This window comes from Poromitra crassiceps (assembly GCF_964638095.1).
Source record: "Poromitra crassiceps genome assembly, contig: HAP1_SCAFFOLD_468, whole genome shotgun sequence".
Lineage (NCBI taxonomy): Eukaryota > Metazoa > Chordata > Actinopteri > Beryciformes > Melamphaidae > Poromitra > Poromitra crassiceps.
In genome coordinates, this window is record NW_028151940.1 from 30,687 (window position 1) to 52,910 (window position 22,224).

General features: G+C 41.8%; 1 protein-coding gene across 1 annotated transcript; it reads right to left on the reverse strand.

The window, feature by feature from the left end:
- Window positions 1-248: 248 nt before the first annotated feature.
- Window positions 249-9,529, reverse strand: LOC310771248 (serum amyloid P-component-like; the record flags this gene model as incomplete). Its single annotated transcript, XM_083663899.1, has 3 exons — window positions 249-762; window positions 856-958; window positions 9,478-9,529. 3 exons carry the CDS (start codon window positions 9,527-9,529, stop codon window positions 249-251), a joined length of 669 nt encoding a protein of 222 aa, XP_083520025.1.
- Between the last annotated feature and the right edge of the window lie 12,695 nt (window positions 9,530-22,224).

The following is a 22,224-nucleotide window of genomic DNA, read 5'->3' on the forward strand; positions in this document are numbered from 1 at the left end:
TCTGTTATGTGTATCTTTGTTGTGTTGTTGTGCACTGGTCTGTTGATGTGTTTCTGTTGTTGGGAGTTTTTTTAAGTATGTTTGTGTTTGTCAGATGCAAATGAGCAAATAGCTATTTCTGGTGCAATATATTTATTGTGCATTGTCCCTGTCAAATAAAAGAGAAAGAGAAAGATATGACTGAGTGCACAACATCTAGGATACTAACATGCATGCTGTAACCAGGGAGACCACCGCTGACTAATTGACTAGGCTATTTCCTGCCTCTCTTCCATCAGGATTTCCCCTGTGATCTGAAACTCCAGCGCTCTCCAGTTGAAGATATTGCCTGGAGTGAAGATCCCATCATTCATGTATGAGTTGATCTGCTTGGGCGAGAGCACATTGTCCCACATGTGGACATCAGAGATCATGCCAATGAAAGACTGGGAGGCGTCAAAATCCCCGCCGTAAGAGTCCTGCTCTTGTCCAAGAATGGTGATGGGAGCCCCGGAGATGGCCTGTCCAGAGCTGATCCATCTTATGATGGTTGGTTTGCCGTCCACCCACACCTGAGCCACCCCCGTGTGAGAGGCCCAGGTGACACACATGGAGTGCCAGGCGTTTATTTCCAAGGACATGGCGAACCGTGCAGAGCTGTCCCGAACATGAATATAGACGGCTTCGTTAGTAGGATTATTAGAAATCCACAAGCCATTGCTGTGGGATGGAGTAGCCATAGAGAAAAGTGAATATTCTCTGCTGCCGAGATCTGTGACGAATCTAAACAGATGGGCCAACGGTTAGAGATGGTTAATAAGAAACATTATGAAATCATACATGTGTGACATTCAATTCTTCACTGATCATATTTACCTGAGGCAGACTGTCACAGAGATGAATGATGTTGAGGATGTCAGGAGTTTGACATGATCTGTGTTGGTCTCTCTAGGAAAGATGAACATTTTGCCTGAGAGATCTGCACAGGGGAGAAAACAAAACCAACAAAACGCAGGCCAGTGAGAGTTCAAGTGTCAGGAGAGCAAGGAAGGAAAGACACACACACACACACACACACACACACACACACACACACACACACACACACACACACACACACACACACACACACACACACACACACACACACACACACACACACACACACACACACAGTGTTTGAATGAAAGAGAAAAAAGTGCAGACTCCCTCCCAAGGAGTTGCCTCGGCTGGGTGTCCGCATGAATACTGGCAGTGGTGTAGTAGGGCTGTGCAATAAAATCGATACGGCAATATATTGCGATACTTTTTTCTGCGATAAATACTTTATCGATATTTCCGATATCGATTTTTTTGCACAGCCGTGTGTTCAGTGACACAATAAGAATACTTTTTATTTCAGTGCGTTCAGTAACACACTCAACACTCGGTAGTTTTGACTCAATTTGTCCACTAAGTTATCAATATAAAGTGTTGTACATATTATTAAACTACCTGGGTGGTACACAGTGTGTTGTATTTTTAGCTCTATTTTTTTTTTTTTTGTAAATTATGTAGAGTATTGGAATATATATCGCAATATGTTTTGTATCGCAATGTATCGTGATACAATTGTATCGCGACCCATGTATCGTGATACGTATTATATCGTGAGGTCCTTGCCATGGCCGTAACTAGCTATGAGGACGGGGAGGTCCGGACCTCCCCTAATATTTCAGAGAAAAAAATAAAACAATCTGCATGGAAAAGCATGAAAAACACGGGATGGCTTTTATTTTGAAACGAAAGGCAGGTCAGGCAGGAAGTCATCTGACACCGCGTCCGCGGTAACTTGATTCCGAGAGAGCAGCAGCATGGTGGTGAGTGATGACTGTCTGTCTGCCTGGTGAGATAATTGAAGGTGAGCGAGCTGCGAGACAGTGAGCGAAGTGAACGACAGACAGTGAGTGACACTGACAGATTTTTTTGCAACAACCAAGAAAGTAAGTGTCTAGTCTGTCTCTTAAGTAATGTTACCTGTGTGACACGTTGGGATGCTACTGGCTAATCATGCATGATGCCAATTGCCAAGCTCCCAAAGTCAGGTATGCAGGTGGCTATATGCATGGTTTCATTTTCATGACCCAATAAGTAACAAAAAGAGGTGGTGTAAAGTTAAAAACAACAGAATATATTTTATTTTATTTTTCAATCGTTCCCATCAGGAATAAATAAATGTCCCTCTGTATGTTTTTTTTTTAATTGATGATGACTTTGTGTGTTGTGTACGGCTTGGGTTGTGTACCTGTGTTTGTAGGTGTCATTTTGATATGAATTTGGCTAAAACAGTTTGTGTTTGTTAGTTACAATTATGTTGACAGGAGAGCTGAGCAGGTGGTGACATGAAAGAGAATATACTGAATAATGACATCACAACAGTATAATCCTAATGTTGATTTAAAATGATATATGTAAGGGATAATGTATATTGAGGCGGTGATTACGGGGGAAATAATGACCGACAGGTGATGATTGAGCCCGACGCGGAGCGGAGGGCTTAATGATTCACCTGAAGGTCATTATTTCCCATTAGAACACGGCTCTCTCGAATACTCGATTCTGATTGGTCAATCAACAATATTCACCGGTCATTATTTTCGACAACCGACCGCTGCTCTGCCACACCTGGATTAATCAGTTGGTAAGAGCATTTTGTCCGCAGACGCTACTAATTAGGCCAACCAGTTGCAGCTGTGGTGTCTTGTGTGCCAATTACGAATGAAACCGCTTTGTGTTGAAAACGCTATTAAAAAATCTATTTGAATAATTATTTTTGTCAGATTATTGAATGATTTAGTTGTAGGCCGTGTTCTAAGCGGGATAATGTATACTGAGCCGGTGATTACTGGAAATAATGACCTTCAGGTGAATATTAAGCCCTCCGCTGCGCGTCGGGCTAAATCATTCACCTGTCGGTCATTATTTCCACAGTAATCACCGGCTCAGTATACATTATCCCTTACGTAATCACCGCCTCAATATACATTATCCCACTTAGAACACGGCCTACAACTAAATCATTCAATAATCTGACAAAAATAATTATTCAAATAGATTTTTTTAATGCCGTTTTCAACGGCAAAGCGGTTTCATTCGTAATTGGCACACAAGACACCACAGCTGCAACTGGTTGGCCTAATTAGTAGTGTTTGCTGACAAAAAGCTCTTATCAACTGATTAATCCAGGTGTGGCAGAGCAGCGGTCGGTTGTCGAGAAATAATGACCGGTGAATATTGTTGATTGACCAATCAGGAATCGAGTATTCGAGAGAGCCGTGTTCTAACTGCGTTTACCCTCCACTACGCCCCTGAATACTGGTCCCCTGACCTCTGCCCCCCTTTGCATCTCATACTCCACTGCTTGTGCTTCGCAATCTCTCCCCCCGCTATCTGCCCCCGCTTCCCCCCTGCCTCATTCCCACCCAACCACCCAACGCAACCCCCCCTGCTTCCCCCCACATACATATCCAGACACACTACCACGTCTATTTGCATAACAACAGAAATTAGTAAACTAAAACTCTGGTTTGATAAAGAAAAACAAGTTATCCTTAAACTTAAATAAAACTACCACGTCCAGCCCCGGTTTAATGCACAGGGCCCGCCGTCTTAGGGGGCCCGAGGCTCGGAGGTATATATTTTTTAATTCTGTATTTTTTTACAGTGCACCTGAACGCAACATGCCATATACCCGCTGAATAAGTGTCCAAATGTTCATGTCATTCTGGCCAATACTCCACTTCTGTTATAACATTTCAGTCTGGAATATGGAATATCTTTAAATAATCTTTATGACTAAAAAGCTAAAAGTAATCTCATGTGTAAGAAATGACTGTTCTACATTGAGGAAGTTTGAAGTAAAAATGTAAATAATTAACTCGTTTGGTTTTGGATTTATTTAGCTTCAACAGAGTGCATTTTTGTTCTCGTTTGACCCTCAACACAGGCTTTGAGAATCCCGAGCCACTTAAATATGCTTAAATACTTATGCTTAAATTAACCCACCCAGTGAGAAAAGGATCAAATATTGGTGGTTAAGACTGACTAATGACATCACAACTGTTAATTTAAAATGAGTTATTTCTCTAAATCTGGTTCTTTCGTGCCGGCGCCAGCCCTCGGCCCTCAGCAAAATGTGTCTGTAGGAGCCATTTAAGTTTGGTGTTGGCATGTCATATTATTTAGTTTAGATATCTTGCACTATTACTTTTTGGACACTTGGTGGCGGTCACGAGATCATTAGGCACAGGTGAAGTGGAGCTCACACAGTTCTCACCAGACAGACAGACAGACAGACAGACAGACAGACCACAGACAAGAACAGCATTAGAAACTTGTACTGAAAACCAACTGGAAACCAACTGGTATGCTAATCTCTCTACAATAAACCACCCAACTAAACCACATATCACTGTCTGGAAAATCTGTTTCTTTATTGGGTCTGCGTAAGATCACTCAAACCAACCTACCTGTGTATTATGGCAAGTGAAATGGACATTTAGGAAAATGCAAAATGGCCATAACAGTGGCCCTTGGTGAAAAGTAATTGGGGACGGACCCCTGGCATACTGAATGCTGAAGTAGGACTGGATGCATAATGGTGATATGAGACTAGAAATGGTCTTAGATGTTGGATATGGTGATAAGTGTCCTGGTATTGTGTCCTGGTAAGTGTCCTGGTATTGTGTAAAATGCACCAAATCACTCACAATAGTATGTCAATATATTAGCTAAACAGAATTGAACAACAATGGTTGACTAACCTTGAGTTGCTGCATAACATGTTGCCAACATCACCATCAGAAGTAAGAGCTTCTCCATCTGAGATTTTAAAAGTCAGAATTGCAATGCAGATAATATTGTTTACAAGAGTCGTAACATGACTAGTGTGAACTCACTCTAGCATTACGCTCATGGCATTTGGATCACATTGGCTGCATAATTGATCAGGCTTTGGCAATACTGAGGTGCCAAGTAACTATAGTGTTGCAATCTGTGCAATGAATTAATTAATTCTAGACAGTGGAGAGAAAAGGTCCAGAGTGCTCGGAAGTCCACAACACAACAGGTGTGATAAAGGTGATCTGGCTCATGGAGATTAAATGGAAACAAACTTGAAGAATCACACTATGAATCCAATTAATAATGAAATTTAATTCCTAGAAGTACTGTAGAGACAAATCTTACCTTGTGGCTTGGTTGTATCAGCTTCATGTGAATGATCTGGAATGCCCAAATTCAGGATGTTGGACCTCCTTTTATTTGTGAGCGAAGGTTGTGGGCTATTGTTCTCCTTCACACACACACACACACATGTCATGAAGTGGACAGTGGACAGTGGGAAGCAGCACCAGTCAGCGTGAGTTTTCAATGAGTTTTGCAGTGTACCTGAATGCATGGGTGGTGGCACAGCTGAAGAGCATTAATTAGTGTGAAGGTGGATTGTGGTGGCCCAGCTGAAAGGCATTCTTGATTGGTCTGAAGTGGTGTATATAAAGCTGTGTTTCAGAGCTGACTGGCAGACTGCTGCGGGACCCCGAAGCACGCTGCTGGACTGAGACAACGCACTCCTTCATGGAAACCAGGCCTGAACAAACGGACAAACAATTCAAGCTCAACAAAGGAAAGTGAACTATTTTATATGCTTGTGACCTCTCCCCCTCCCTCACCTACTGCCTCAACAGTGCATGGGAGGAATGGACTAATAGAGACCGGTTCTGCCTGAGCTTGGATTTCTCCCCACTCAAGTGGACTGAGACTGGACGGAGTAGATCCCCCCCCCTGGACCAATAGGAAGCCCCAAACCCAGGAGAGCCTGACATATGACCTAGGGTAATGGACCCACTTTTAACCTGCTTGTTTTTATCCAATGTCTCCCCTCTGACTTGTTCTTAATCTGTCTGTCATCCTCCTGTAGAGCCCGTGGACTAGAGTGGTGGCCCCCCAGTGGAACCAAGAGACACTTTTAACAATTAATAAATTTGTATTTTACCGTTTTCCAACTCTTGTCAAATCTGGTTTTTAGCTTAGTGTGGCTCCCAACTAGTCCGGTCTTAGAACCTGTTAACTATTTATTACACTGTCATAGTGTCACACACACACACACACACACACACACACACCTCCATGCCAAATTTCAGCCCATCCTGCATTTCGAAATCCGACACGAGGGTGAGACGCTTTGCTGAAAAATTGCAGAATTTATCATTTTATTTGTAGGAGTTTATTTTCATGTGGTATATTTGACATTATTTAAACGTGAGCACACATAGAACATAACAGAGGCAGTACCGTATTGCACTAAGGTACAGTGGGGAATCACATGATATAAGCATAGCTAGCTATGACATCTTATCCCCACGTGTGATCTTAAAAGCACATTCATCATGTATTTGTCCATAATGTGAATGTGGACATATGAACATGACCACGTAGCTGCAAAACCAAATCAGATCATTAACAATTGAACCTGTGACATCTTCAAAATATAAAATCTGGAGGTGGAAGTTATAACTTGTGAATGTTCTACTGTACACAATGGACTGTATACCCACATAAGCAGTATAAGCAACAAACAATTCCAAACCATTATGTTATATATATTATTGATACCCAACTTACAATCCCCCTCTGAGGAAATTAATGGTGTAATATTTCTGTCTAATCTTTCTTGCTGTTTTATTTAGCCAATGAGCTTCTCCCATAAACTTAGAGACCAGGGGCGTTTCTAGGTCCTGAAGACATTGGGGGCTTTAGCCAGGTACCCTGACAGGGAGGGGGGGGTAAGGGGGGAGGGGCCTACAAATGCATCACCAATTTGGATCTAGATTTTTGGTGGAAACACTTGGTAACCTTGGATTCTGTTCCTCATATCAGGAGGTGAAAAAGTTGAGTCAAGTGCAGCTGCTTCTCAAGGAACATACCTCCCTGGCAATGTTCAAGGCCACTTCATTCAGTACATTGCTGATAATGTTGACCATAACATCAGAACCATTGATGGCCACAACACATTACATGGTATGGGCATTATAGCTAGAGTTACACCAGAGAGCCAAACCAGTACCTCTGATAGCTGTAACATCATAGCAGCAGTTGGACACATCCAACCGCGCTGGAAGTGGGGAGCTGCCGGGGCTGCAGCCCCCCCTGGTGGCGGCCTCAGCCCCTGCACCTTCCTGACGCTGCCCCCCCCAGCCCCCCCCAGCAGCCCCACCCTCATTTGGCGAAACTTCAGTGACTGTCACAGGCATCTCTCTCTCTCTCTCCCTCCCCTCATTTCCCCGTGGGTGCTCTGCTCTGGGCTCTAGGCTGTGGCTGGGCGGGGTCGAGTCTCTTTACATTGATTTGATAGCAAACTCCACCCACCCGAGGCCCGCTGGCGGCCCCGGGTTACAAAACGAGTTGATCAAAACGTAGCCCAATCTGATTGGCTGCATGAGTCAGTGCACTCTATGTGACCCTGCTGACGTAGTGAGTAAACACACTTGTGCATTGAGCGGTATCAGAGAGAGAGTGACAGACTGACACATCTCAACACAAGTAGCCAAAACAAAATGAGGAGATTTTTGATCACAAAACCTAGTGCGTTTTCCACCACCACCAGTGCAACCGTGACGAGTAGCCTACGACTTCCAGTTCCAGGTGAGGTGTAGTGGTGTATGTTATAATGTTGGTTAAAACTTTTGATGTCTCAATCAATGTGTCTGTGTGGGTCGGTCGCTGATGCTGACGCTGTTCATGTTCTATGTTGCTGAGATGAGTGTGGTTTACAGCATGCTTCGGTCGCTTGTTCCTATTCTGTCGAACTGAAGTGGTGTGTGAAGTGTGTGTGTGTGTGTAGGTCGCTGTTAAATCTCCTATGGTGCGTTTGCGTCACTACAGCTTTATCGCTTTATCGGGGGATGGGTTGGGCGACGGGCATGCGCAAGCATGGGCACGCACTGGCACAGACAGAAATCGGCACCCCTGATTCCATTCAAGTTTTAAGACAATGTGCATTAGGCTACAAGTGCCAACTTCACGCAGCATGCTCGTACAAGGCCGCGCCGCGCAGCGCACTTTGCGTGTGCTCGCACGTGCGCACGCACCTCACACGTGCACGTGCAAAGTGCTCGGCGCGGCGCGCAGAGCGCGCCGCACAAGTCCGAGTATATGCTTCAGACCCCCTCGTGGGAGATAGCTTCCCGCGCGCCTGGACACATCAATATCCACATGTGGAAATCAGAGACCCCTGGCCTTTCATCCATGTCCTATGGATGGAGGATTGAGAATGCCACAGGTGGGTGATTGTCATGAACATGGTACAACATGGAAGACTAGTCTCACCTTGGTGTAGACTAATGGGGATCCACAATAAAGAATAAACAATAAACTCATAGCAAAACTCAAAGATATCAAGTAGGATCTAATTTCACCATTCAAATTGAAATTATAATCCACTAGGCATCTTGCGCGCTACGCGGGATAACAAACTATGGCAAGCACTTAAATTGCTCGAGGGTAGTGGGTATCACCCAAAATGTGTATGATTAACAAATACGAAGTTGTAGGTAGCTGACATTGTGAGAAACGTCATGTTGTATTACAATGACTACATACGTACATGAGAAAATAAAAATCTGTTCTACTTAGAGACACCTGGTGAACCATAGTGAAGCCGGTACCTATATAGATTACCTGAGCCCAGGTAATATGGTACAGCGACACCCCAAGGACATACACGGCATTACACATAATAATCACAGGAAATAATACCAGACCAAATTTGGCTCCTACATCATTACATTAATTATTCTGGTAGCATTGACAGTAAAAAGAAGTGGATATGCACATCTAGTTCCATTTGTGTTTGTGCTGGTTTCTCTGTGCTGTCTGTCTGTTTCTTTCTCCCTGTCCTGTTCAGGTGAATTTCCTTGCCCTGATCGGTGATTCAAAACAACCTCCAGGAAACACACAACGACTCATCCAGTAAGGTTTCCAACTCAAACACACACGACCAGGCAGCCACGGAGGATATTTAACAATTCCTGAGGACCAATACTGAAAGAACAAGATAAGCAACACAGCAGCTCGCTCTCTCTGTCTCATCTGATGCTCTTTTCAGGGACAAGATTTTAACACCCTTATTGCATAGATAATGCATGTATAAGACTGAAATATCAATTGTGTTTTGACTAAGGGGTCATAAGAATAATGTAAATCAATACGACGTTTGAGCTGTATAATGGGGAAGCACAACACGTGTGTGCCTCACAGGGCTGAAATTTGGTATGGAGGTCAAGTGTGTGTGTTTGTGTGAAGGTGTGTGTGTGAAGGTGTTCATGCCAGAAGCTCCTCTCCTCTGGAAGAGAAGCGTGTGGACTCAGTAACTGATGATCTGGCCTGGTTTCCCTGACTGCAGTTGAAACAAACAGGTTGGGTCTAAAAGGGGGATAGGCTCTGTGTGTTGGTGAGTCTCACCTGTTGCACCGCTCAGAGCCAACAGAGCACAGAGAAGACAAATAGTCAGCATGGTTTACAGTGATGAACTGGACTCCTGCAATGAAAATCAAAAATGGACTGCATTTATATAGCGCTTTTATCCAAAGCGCTTTACAATGTGCCTACATTCACCCATTCACACACCGAGGGCGGCCAGCTGCCACGCAGGGTGCTGGCCCAGCCATCGGAGCAATTTGGGGTTCAGTGTCTTGCCCAAGGACACTTCGACATGCGGACTGGAGGAGAAATCTAACAATCATTAACTCGTGTGCAGTGTCGGGCAGTAACTTAGTTACTGTAATTCTATTACTTTTCCCAGTAACTAGTAATGTAAGGGATTACAAGTTCCAAAAACGAATTATATTACAGTTACTAATCTAAGTAACTTCAAGTTACTCCATTACTTTCTCCAGCACTGGCACAGAGCTCAAACAAAGTGTGGAGATAGGTGTGGCTATGAGACTACTGCGTTGCCAGAACATGGCAACAGATTAATTACTGTTCCAATAACGGATTCAGTTCTAAAAGGAGCTGCATGGCTAAACATACGGAGTAACGTAACTAATTACTTTTGAAACCAAATAATAAATAAAGTAATTTTATTCCTCTTTAAAGGAGTATTCAGTAATAAGTAACTAATTACACTTCCTGAGTAACTTACACAACACTGTTCGTGTGTAGTAATTGTGTGTGAAAGTAGCAGACTGGATGCAGTTATCCAAACACATTCGAACGAAAAAGTCCCCTCATCAAGATGCAGCATGTAACCCAAAAGTCTCACCTGCTAGAGTGAATATTTCAGCTGAGTGTCTGTAGGTTCTGCAAAGCTGTGTAAAAAAGAGCACTTATATACAGAAACAACAAGTAAACACATATGAATATTAAATAATTATTTACTAGATAGTGATGACAGTTTTCTTCCAGTAACTTCAATTAATTTAACTGTCAATTCCAGTAACGTTCAGTTTGACTGTCAGTTTGACTGTCTGTGACGTTTGACCTCTGTAACTGCTTTAGGATAAGTGTTTGATTTCCCGAAAACCTACTTATCGTTCTGACAATCCTGAATATTTGATAGCTTACTATTCAGATTTGTTTCCATCTAAAACTGTTTGTGTTCTGCTGAAGATGTTGCATCACTGAACATGTTATGTTCATGAAGGCATAACGTGTTGCAAAGCTGTTAGAGTGTTAGAATGGATTCTCTCTCCAGAGAAAAACCTTAAGTCAGTTATCAATTAAGTCTACATTGGCTGGATAGTCACTAAACAGCATTTTAATCTGCCACTGACCGTTAGTGACAGATCAAATGCTTAGTCAAAATCAAACTGTGAAATCTCCCCTGCTCCGTCCACTTAGACCTTTAACAGGCCTTATACAGATTATATCCACTGGGTGAAGGTGTTGTAAAATATATAATTTTGTCTGAAAGCTGACAAAAAACCAAGGAACCTATAAAGAAGAAAAATACATCACTTACTTTTCAGAGCATGATGAAAAAAACTCATTTTGAAAAATCTATGTAAGTACAGCCCGGGTACCACACCTGTACTTACAGGGGAAGTACGGGGTACAAGTAGTGAATTTACCCTGTAAGTACATGGTACCAAATCTGTACTTACAGGGTATTATCATAATTCATCATTTCCACCTCTGTATAATTCATAATTACATAACAAAATAGCTCAACTTGATGCTTCTTCCTGGGTTAATGGGCACATCTTATGTGACCCATCATGCTAATTTCCAGCTCTATATTGTATTATTAGTTTATTCTGGGGCTATAGAGTAGCTTTGCATGATTCACAGTTCAGAATTGATCTTGTATTGTCCCTTTATGCAGCCCCTCAGTTCATCCTCTAGCTGATATTGTTGATATAATGTCACTCTAAAAAAAAATGATATTGTTATATTATGTTTTCAAAATCACCTCAATCAAACTAATTTAATATCTCCTTAGAGTGTGTATTACCTAATTTTTTGCAAGTTTTTAAATAGCATACAATGTACTTCCTCCATCATATCATCATAAACCATCATCATAAACCATATTATAATATGCAGGGGCAGATGGACTGGAGTTTGATGTACATGTAATATAAAACATAACATATAGGGTTGGTGACTCGTTACTCAATCACCGTATGTATGCAGATGACCTGGTCATCCTTAGCCCATATAGTGCTGGTCTCCCAACAGCTTCTGAGAATATGTTCACAGTATGGTGCTGATTTTGATATAATATACAATTTAAACAAGGCAGCATCAGAAAGCTCACAGTGGCTTATAATGACAGCATGAGGCTGCTGTTGAGAGCTTCAAGAAGCTCTAGCACGAGTGATATGTTTGTTAGTATCGGGGTTCCTACCTGCTCTGCTGTCCTGCAGAATCTGATGTATACATTTATGTGTAGGGCATCTGTGTCAGAAAATGACCTCATCGCTGTCCTGACTAACCCTGTACGAAGTTCTGTCAGATTATTTTCCAGACTGTGGAACCATTGGCGAACATGTCTGTTTATTAAGCATTGAACATTGTGGAAGGCTTTACATGTTTCCCCTTTGTTGTTATTTTCTTATTTTGTACTGTGCTGTTTTTTACTGTTTTTTTTTACTGTGATATGGATCTCCCTGGGTCTGAAATAAAGAATTTAATTTAATTGAATAATGTGATATAAAACACAACAACATGGAGTTTTGACAATCAATTTATTTTAGTTATTGAATAACATAGTGGCAACATGGCATCTTATTTCAATCATAGACAACACTGTACTAGAATTAATGGTCACTCATCCTTACTTCTAGAGTGCTCTATGGGGGTTCGATTTTAGGTCCCCTTTTTTTCCCTCTGCGTCTACATAAATGACCTACCTCGCAGCTGCACAGATGGCTACTGTTTGGTGCGCACATGATCCCCAGAAGTCTGCATATTTTTAGTTATTGTTGCTCACTGGTATCCATAGAACCCATCAGATATCTTGAGGTGAGAGGTCTGGTTTTTCCCTCATGAAAGTTTGTCTAACTTTGGAGCATTATTTATTTAGCCCCATTATAAGCATGACATGGTTGTGGTACCAATGGATGCCTTAGGTCATCTCGTTTCATATGATACCAGAAATTTCACTCATGGCTTTAAAAATATACAGCCGATTGTGTAAATCTGGAGATTAACACGAGAAATTACTGGGAGTACAACGAGTACAGCGGGAGAAAGTTGAGTTAAAGAGAAATTTACAAAATTAAATGACTAGCTAATCCTAGCTAATTGGACCTTTTCAGGGGCCCAGCCATTTCTTTGGGTGGGCCTGCTACAAAAATGTATTTCTGTTTGAGTGTAGTAGGGGCTGAGTGAGTTCTGTGAAGGGGCAGGGGTGGGGGGGGGGGGGGTCGGGGCGGCTGGGCCCGCGCCATACTGTTCACACAATATTGTGCACTGAATGCTGCACAGCATTCCAGTACTCCTCAAGCGTGCGGACCCCCTGATTGTATTGACGCTTCAGACGCCTAATTCTTTCCTCCAGGCGCCGCCACTTTCTTTTTATTGGTGGCCAAGGTTCTCCTCGTTCAGCAGCTGCAGTTGCAATTTCCACCAGACGCTGTTCATCCTTAAGATGCCGCAGAAAAATCCAGTGATGGATGCCTCCTTTGCAGTGCCGAATTCCACCGTTGATGAAAACCTAAAACAGTGAATAAAAACATGCATGATTAGTTGTCAGTTCCCTAGTAGAGTAATTACTCATTAGTTAATGGTTTGTTAATGGTCAGTTTGTGAGTATAGTAGTTAATCATTCGTTAATCATTACTTAATTATTACCTGTCCATTAGTTACTCTTTTTGTGTACCCTATTGTAAATGTGGTTCTCTACCAACTGAGCTAACCAGCCTGTTATTTGTCGGTAGAGCCATAGGGATCTGTAGAGCCGGAGACCAAGTATTATAGTTTTGAAGGTATCCACCCAAATACTACTTTATATCCATGTACTTATAGTTTGAAGGTATACTCTGTCCTTTAAAACACTTAGACAGAAGTAGTACTTGGCTGAAACATATCTAAGTACTTGGACATGAAGTAGTATTTGAATGGAGTATACCTTTAAAATCAGAATCTGATTCTGATTGGGATGGAATATACCTTTAAAACTATACGTATTTGGAGAGAAGGAATAGTATTTGGGTGGAACATATCTTCAAAACTGCAGGCTGGTTAGCTCAGTTGGTAAACTGAGCCAAGGGGCTCACCCGGTACAAGTCTTGAATTGATTTGTTAGGTATAAGCATATAGTGTTTCACTTTATATTAGGGTACACAAAAAGAGTAACTAATGGAAAGGTAATGATTTTGTAATGATTAACTACTATACGAGGGATCAGCTGAGCAGCATTTTGGTAAACAAACTGTGTCACTGGGTGGAAACGGCAATGGGACCATATGGAGCATGAGCTTGAGTGTCTGACTCTAGCCGGCTGACCCTGGTTACATTTTAAAAACTGCGACAGGTCATACATTATATTTTTAGAGATATTAATTTTGTTTGGCACAACTCATACAGTTAACTTAACAGTTAACTTTCTGGGTGGTTGTGACGTCACACTGATTCGTTCTATACTCACAAACTGACCATTAACTAAGGAGTAATTACTCTACAAAGGAACTGACAACTAATCATTAACTAATGATTAACTACTATACTCAGAACTGCTTTTAACTAATCATTAATTAATGATTAACTAATGATTAAAGGCCATTAGCTAATCATTAACTTTTCATCAACTAAAAGTTAATTTCTCATTAGTTTACTAGTAACTACTATATTATTTGTGTACCTTATTGTAAAGTGTTACCCTATAACTACTATAAAATGTGTGTACCTTGTTGTAAAGTGTTACCAAATAAATGATCTCAACATTAGATGACATATTGACCGACTTGTTCAGATGCATCTCTCTTTCTGCAGTGATCACCTATAGAATCTACATCAGAGCTATCACACACATCCATGGCAGATGGCTTACTGCAGTCATGAATGCTTTCAATGAATGTTAATGGATTTTTATTAATTAATTTATATATATATTTATTTATTTATTTATTTATTTATTTATTTATTTATTTATTTATTTATTTTTTTGGGGTGGGGGGCGCAGTGGGCTAAATAAATGTAGGGGAGCTGAAGCGAACCTATCCCTTGGTTAGTTGGGTGTAGGCTATCTGCCCATGACATTCTTTGACATTCTTTGACCTATAATTCCATACCTTCAACAAAGTTGTTGGTCCGGTTGTCTGATGTCCTCCCGAACACGTTCCACAGTTGTGCTGGAAACTGACAGCCATCATCAATGTAGTTTCTCCCAATGTAATTGATGAATTGGGCCAGACTAGGGAAGCGCCGTGTTAGGCGAACTGTAGCTCGTTCAGTTGACAAAACCCTGAAATTCTGCCTCACCAAAGCCAATGGCAGATATCCAATGGCCATGAATTTCCGCACGCATCTCCATAGCCTGTCATGCCTCCGGTATGGACCTGAAAGGCCCAGTTCCTGTGCTCGCCTCCATAAGCTCTGGCAAAAGTGGAAGTAACAGCCCGATGACGGACTGTTGGGCAGTTCGGTCTGAATTGCCAGCAGCAGTGAACTCTCAAAGTCAGTAATTATGCGCCGCGGTCTCCATCTGTGCCCCGTTACTCGCCGCACCTTGCGCTTGACGTGGGTCAGTACATGCCTGTACTGACCTACTGTTTTACCGGTCAACAGGCCCATGACCAATGGCACAACTCCATGTACTTTCCATGAATGGTGACAAATTGTCTGTAGGGCCTTGGGGAACTTTTGAACGTGCCATCCATATATACATCTTGGCACATGCTGAGTTTGGCAAAATTATCATCCGTTCCAAAAAGCAGTACTCCCCAGTCGTTGTCCTGATGACACAGAAAGTCTGACCCATCCCAGGTTTCAGCCCACTCCTCTTCAACGACCACCTCATTAACATTCCGTGGTATCGGTGGTATAAGTGAGGCACGTTTTCTATTCAGTTTTGAACGGACAGAATTGAATAGAGGGACCGGGGCATCTTCCGGGGTATCTCGGGCAACCTCATCATAGACCCTTTTTACAGGTTTTGTGGGGTCAGCCTCAATCCTGTCGACCATTTGCTGGGTAATGGCACTGGACCTAATCATATCCATGTCGTCTGGGTGATTGTGATCCGACACGTTTAGGATGTGGATATTGACTTGGTCTTGTTCAACGTCAAATGTGGCCGTTTGAAGAAACGCATTGCAGGTCCTTCTCCAACAACGCCAATAGATTTTTTCTTGCGTTGCTTTATTCTTTTGGTAGCGGTAACCCTCGTTTACCAAAACTTTTCCCCCTCGACGATTCCCTGGTTGTATGGACGCCATTAGGCTATCCTTCGACTTAACTCAAGGTTATGAACACCTAAAGGCTGTTTTCACACGGTCAGGCACTGAAAGCTGATGCGCACACAAGACACTACACGAGGCATAATGCTACTTCTCCCTTGTATTCACTCTGAGGCCGGTGTGGAGGAACGACCAATCAGGAAGGCTGCATTCAGTGTCCACGCAGACAGCACGATGCCTAATTGAAATAAGTTGATTGAAATTATTTTTTTTGCCTTCAAAATAAAAGCGCAAGAAAGTGTGGTTCAAATCGGTCAATAAATGCACATCAGAACACTATGAGGAACACCAAGTTTAATATTTTTTGCAAAAGTAGGGTCAAAAATACAAAATAGGATGATAGGCTATGAAACCTTTTCAATGACATTAAGTGTGGTCATTTATCAGAATAAATGAAATGGGTATAGACAGAAGCACTGTCTAATCTGTGAATATAGAGTAATCACATAATTATCATTATTACTAATAATAATAATACAATTAGTAATTGTATTATTATTATTAGTAGTAGTAGTCTAGTAGGCTAGTAGTTGTAGTAGTACTAGCAGTAGTAGTAGTAGGCTACAACAACAAGTAGTAGTCATGTATTGCTAATTTCAGAGATAGGAGGTAACAAAGTACAAATACTTTGTTACTTAAATAGGATTCTTAGGTATCTGCATGTACTTTAGGCTATTTATTTTTCTGACAACTTTTTTGGGCTACTTTTACACCTCACAAGCTCGTTACTGGTTTAGTTTTGATGCACAAGACAGAAATGATGTAATGTTTGTTTGTCTGGCTCACTCATTAAAACCAAAAATACAATTTGACCTCTCCTTGAAGTGCTAAAGTGAGAAGAATGTATCAGACTAAAGAATAACATGTGTCACATCATATCAACGATGCAATGTGCGATTTAAGGATTTAAATGAAAGTCTACGTTTTTGGTGGAAAAACCATATCAGGCACACAGTAGCATATGTTGGAGGGGATGTTTTAAGTGTATTAGTATTCAAATTATATTAATATGGCGTGAGGTTCAGTTAGCTTTGCTCAGAAACAGCAGGTAGAAATATACTTTTTTACAGACTTTGAGTATACATTTCAGAGTCTGTATCCTACTTTTTTAAACTTTTACTTCGAGTAGGCCTCCATTAGTTGAATCAGTAGCCTACTTCTACTTTTACCAGTCTTTTTTACACAAGTAACTAAGTAAAGAATGTGTATATGTAGCTAATTTAATAGATGGTTCGGTCTCGTGAGCCTCTCTCTGAAAAGCCGCTGTTTCAGCACCATGGACAGTGCCGGTGTGTCATACTGCTCTCACTTGAATGCGCTGGTGATCGGAAAGCCATGATCAGATGTTTGTTCCCCACTCACCTTTCACTTCAAGAATAAACCCAGGCAGAGATAAGAAAGTTCAGATTGTAGTGTGACTGTTGAATCAAGGCAGGGGGTTAAAGAACAGGCAAACAGATAGAGATTGATAGATGTGTGGCTTTGACTCCAGAGGGTTTCTGGAAAACAATAGAAAAAAAAACAATGAAAGCAAAGTGCATTCAACTATTAACCTTGCTGGCACGACTGAATTGGGCAACTAATAGCCTAAGTCCCATAAAGAGGTATTAAAAACATAGCCTATAGCCTAGGCTAATTTGGCGATATTAGCATTTGAACCTATAACCAAATAATATGAAATACAATCACGGCTCTCAGATGCAGCGCACGTCCCCGCGCATCCAAGCCAAGCAGTTTATAAGGAGTGCGCAATTCGGAAGGAGTAGCCTATAGGCTATGCACTGAGCTGCGGGGAAAGGAGTTCAGTTCTGTTCCAGTTGCGTCTAAAAAACAGAGGGAGAGACATGCGCAGGGAGCGCACTCGCGCGCACATACGCACACACGCAGAGGGGGGGGGGGGAAGAGAGAGAGAGAGAGAGAGAGAGAGAGAGAGAGAGAGAGAGAGAGAGAGAGAGAGAGAGAGAGAGATGTGTGTGTTTGTAGCTAGCCTATATCTTCATCTGTGCGTCCTGTCTCCATGCGCGCATCTGATCACTGTTGATCATGTGTTTTCAGGATCGATACGCATGCTGCCTAATTAAACAGACCTCGACTCGCCGTAATACACACAATAGTAGGCATATAGGCTACGACGTTCCTTCCAGCCTGTTCTGGAGTGCGTTTCCATATTGACATCGGATCATAAATTAGACCTCGGTGTCATCAGGCCATAATAGCCATGCAGTGTCGCCTGGAACTATTGGATGATCAAAAACATAATTATGTTCATGAGAGAGAGGGCGGAGAAGAGGGAGAAGGAGGGAGGGGTTGAGAGAGAAAGGAGAGAAAACCAGCAGAACAATTTGCCGTTGTGTACATTCAGTCTTGACTGAATGAGAACTCATGCGCTGCAAACAGAGCGCATTATTTTCGGACTAAAGAGCGGTCGGGTTAGTGAGATTTTCGTAGTCGGGTTAACGAGCTGTTGGACTAATGAGACGTCTGTCCAATGCCTCATTTTTCGGACTCGTGAGGTGTCGGTCTCGTGAGGTGTCGGACTAGGGGGCAGTCCCCAGATAGGGAATGCCAAATTGCTCCTGATGGTGTGCCAGCACACTGCGTGGTAACCTGCCACCATCGGTGTATGAATAGGTGAATGTACCTACTGACTGTAAAGCGCTTTAAATAAAAGCGCTATATAAATGCAGGCCATTTCCCATTTACCATAAAACATAGAAATAACAAGGTGTAAATATTGGAAGTTTTATTGAAACTGGAACATTAATCCAAGTATAATAGTAATCATAATACATAATACACAATCACAAAAACAGACTAGAAAAACGGACTAGAAAAACAAAAAAACAAGAGAAATAAAAAGTGGCTGCTTATTTGTCCGGGTATATGGACACTTTTTTCACAGCCAAAGTCAAAATATCCAAATATAAAATACAGTATCAGGCCTTTGTTGAACGTATTATGACCCTACCAGATTATTGTGCCAGTGTTTGGGAGTCTGGGGCACATTCACAACCTTATACTCCATGGACTGCAATTGTAAGGCTTGCAAAAGACTGATGCAAACAAAACTGTCTAAATATTGTTCAGTCTGGAGGCAGCCTGTCTATCTGGAGACGATCATGTTTAATATACTGTATCCTTAGTATCATTGTCCATTTGTCAGATTAAGCTATCACAATGTTACATTCTTCCCTCTTCTGTGTATCATATTGTAACCTTTTTCCAAAGTGTTTGGATCTTTCATTGTTGCTGCGCGTATATAAGATGTTGGAAGGCCAACAGAGAAGCACTGGCACTTTCCACTCTCTCCACAGTTTGGATCTTTGCAATACAAGTGTGTAATGTCTCTCACTTCTGTAGGTGCTGGGGTTTTCCAAAATAGGACTGGTCAAATGGCTCCGTCTCTGGCAATCCATCCCTTGACGATAGGACTCCATAACAGGGGTTTGGGCATGTGACTGTGAAACCATATCAGTGTCTGATACATTGCTCTTGCTGTCTAGCCTGGGTAAACCCATCCCCCACGTGACCTGCTCTCAGACCTGTTCTCAGTCACTATGGTCTGGTCCCCCGCCTGTGCTAAACGATTTCCTGCGGTTGTTGGGCCCCCCCCGATAGACCGCTCCATTACGCAACCTTCATCCAACCAGCTTTGTGCACAGAGCACATGCGCAGTGCAGCAGATGGCGTCATCGCTCTGCGACCTTTGTTGTTAGCGCTCGAGCTAACTCCACCTAGCTAACTCACTAGGCTACTGCTAGCAACCACAGGTTGCAGGTTGTGAGAAACCTTCGTTCTAAAGGCAAGTTGGGCAGCTGCAAACCACTCGAGAAGGGGGTATTTCTACGCCTGGAGAGGGTTGGTGTGAAACTACACCAACAGGATAGCAAATCATGTCGGATTTGCCAGAGTCTGACTGAGGTATGTACTTATAACCTAATGTACTAGTGCTGCACGATTAATCTCCACTTCCCCCGTGCACTCCCGCAAATAAGTAATGTTATGCGCAGCCAGTTTATCAGATAATTTCGCCGTAAAATGTGTCCAGGTGATGAGAAGCCCCAGCTTGTACAAGCTGTCCTTTGTATGGTCGCTGCCCGTCCGCTCAGACCCGATTTCGATATAGCGTTTGGTGATCTTTTGATCAACAGACCTCATAACGGGGATATACTGTTACGTGTGTCTACCAACATCACTAAAAGATCATAAATGTAACGCTGTTTTAATCGATGGCTACGTTGCTAGCTACTAGCTAGCCGCAGACCAGCTATGAACCCGTTTGGATGATCGCTGCCCGTCCACTAAAACGCGATTTCGATATAGCTTGAGGTGATATTTTGATCAACAGACCTCATAACGGGGATCTATACTGTTACATGTGTCTACTGTACTGACGTCCTCTCTGTTTATTCTTTCAGGTATTAATTCTAAACCCTTCTCAGTCAGCTGCTGCCAACCTGATGAGGAAACAGGCGTGCTTGTTGGACACTGAATGCAAGAGCTTAGCCAGTCTGCAGACTTCATCCTCCGGTGCTGTTCGCCTCAGGACTTGAAGGCCTAACGTTGTACCATGGACTGTATACATTCTGTGCTAATAATGCTAGCATGCTAACATCCTTTTCACACACACACACTGAATATACCGAAATGCTAGATTTGATCATGGACTTAACGCTAATGTTAATCAAAAACGGCCGCAGTCATAACGTTAATGCCCTCACATTTCAGCGTGGTTACAGATAAACCTATTTAACGCTAGCTAGCTACAGTAGATTTTTGGAGGCGTTAATGTGAATGTCATGACCTATAGCGTAGTATTATACTGTATATTATACAAAATCCAGATGTAACCTAGCTATAGCTAGACGTTAAGAGGTTAGCGTGAATGCGACTGAGACCTGACATTACTGGCTTGATATCATATTCCAGGTGCAACCTAGCTAGATGAGCTTCACACTGCTGTATGAGTAGGCTGCAAATGTATCAAGCCTTGATATCATATTCCAGATCCAACCTAGCTAGCTATATGTTAAGAGGTAGGAATATACCGAAATGCTGTATATTATACATAATCCAGATCATATTCCAGATGCAACCTAGCTAGATGTTAAGCCATTAATAATGACATCAGGTGACAAGCTGAAATGTCAATTCTTATAGCAAATCTAGGTAAATTTCAGACTTTAACGTAGTGTCTTGTCTGAAGTGAATACAAGTGACCTATATTTTTCAATCCTGTCTTTGAATAAAAGTTGTACATTGTGTTATACTTGAAAACCATGTCTTTGATCCCTTATTTGTGTTCACAATTACAACAAATCTGTATGGTTTATCTGTTGGCATTAAACCGTGGTATTTCCTTGGGTGATATTCCATATTTGTCATTAACCTAGCTGTTCACATCTGCATTTTCTACGTGAGATATCACAAGTAGCCTACTTTTATTAAAAAACAAAATGCAAAGAGAGGTTTCCTTCTCTAACTATTGGTGCGTTCACAAAATATTTACACAATGAGATTTTTTTATAAATAATCATCAATAACGTGGATAATGACATCTGCAGCTGCTGGACGAGAGAGTGAGCCCACCATACCACTGGACTGTAGGCTACAGTATTGCTGTGATGTGTTACATGTTATGTTTTTATAACTGGCTCACTCTGAATGTAGTTAACACTTGCTTTGGAGAATTGTCTGATTGATGACTGCAGAACAAGTTATGAATGTATAACTTTAACTACACTTTTTTTGCTAAATAAACAAGCACAGGTCTAGCATCACATTATTCAGTTTAAGGATCCTTAAGTGGAAACATTTTGAGAACCACTGTTTTGAAGTACTATTAATATAGCTGTTTTCATTCTCACATGACAATACAACAGAATAGAGTATCAAACAAAAACATTTTTATTCAGTTCCATTCAAAAAAGTACAATTTGAGTATGAACAGTACAACATGCAGTACAACATGCAGTACAGTATGGAAACAATATGAAGTTCTGTTGGCTGCCATTAACCTCACAAATCAACCATTGCAGCCGGACTGGTCATTTGGTTCAGCATCAACATGGGCTGAGAGATTGAGTAGGCTAAATAAACAATACACATGAGAATTACAGTTAACGTTACAGCATTTAATAACGTTAATTTTCGTGTACCCGATGCCAGGATATTTTGTCACTTTGTTTTCATCAAGTTCTCTGGACTTATATACACAAGCTCACAGCGTCCTAACAGGTTAACGTTATAATCTCAGAAGAGATTGAGTAGGCTAAATAAACCATACACATGAGAATTACCGTTA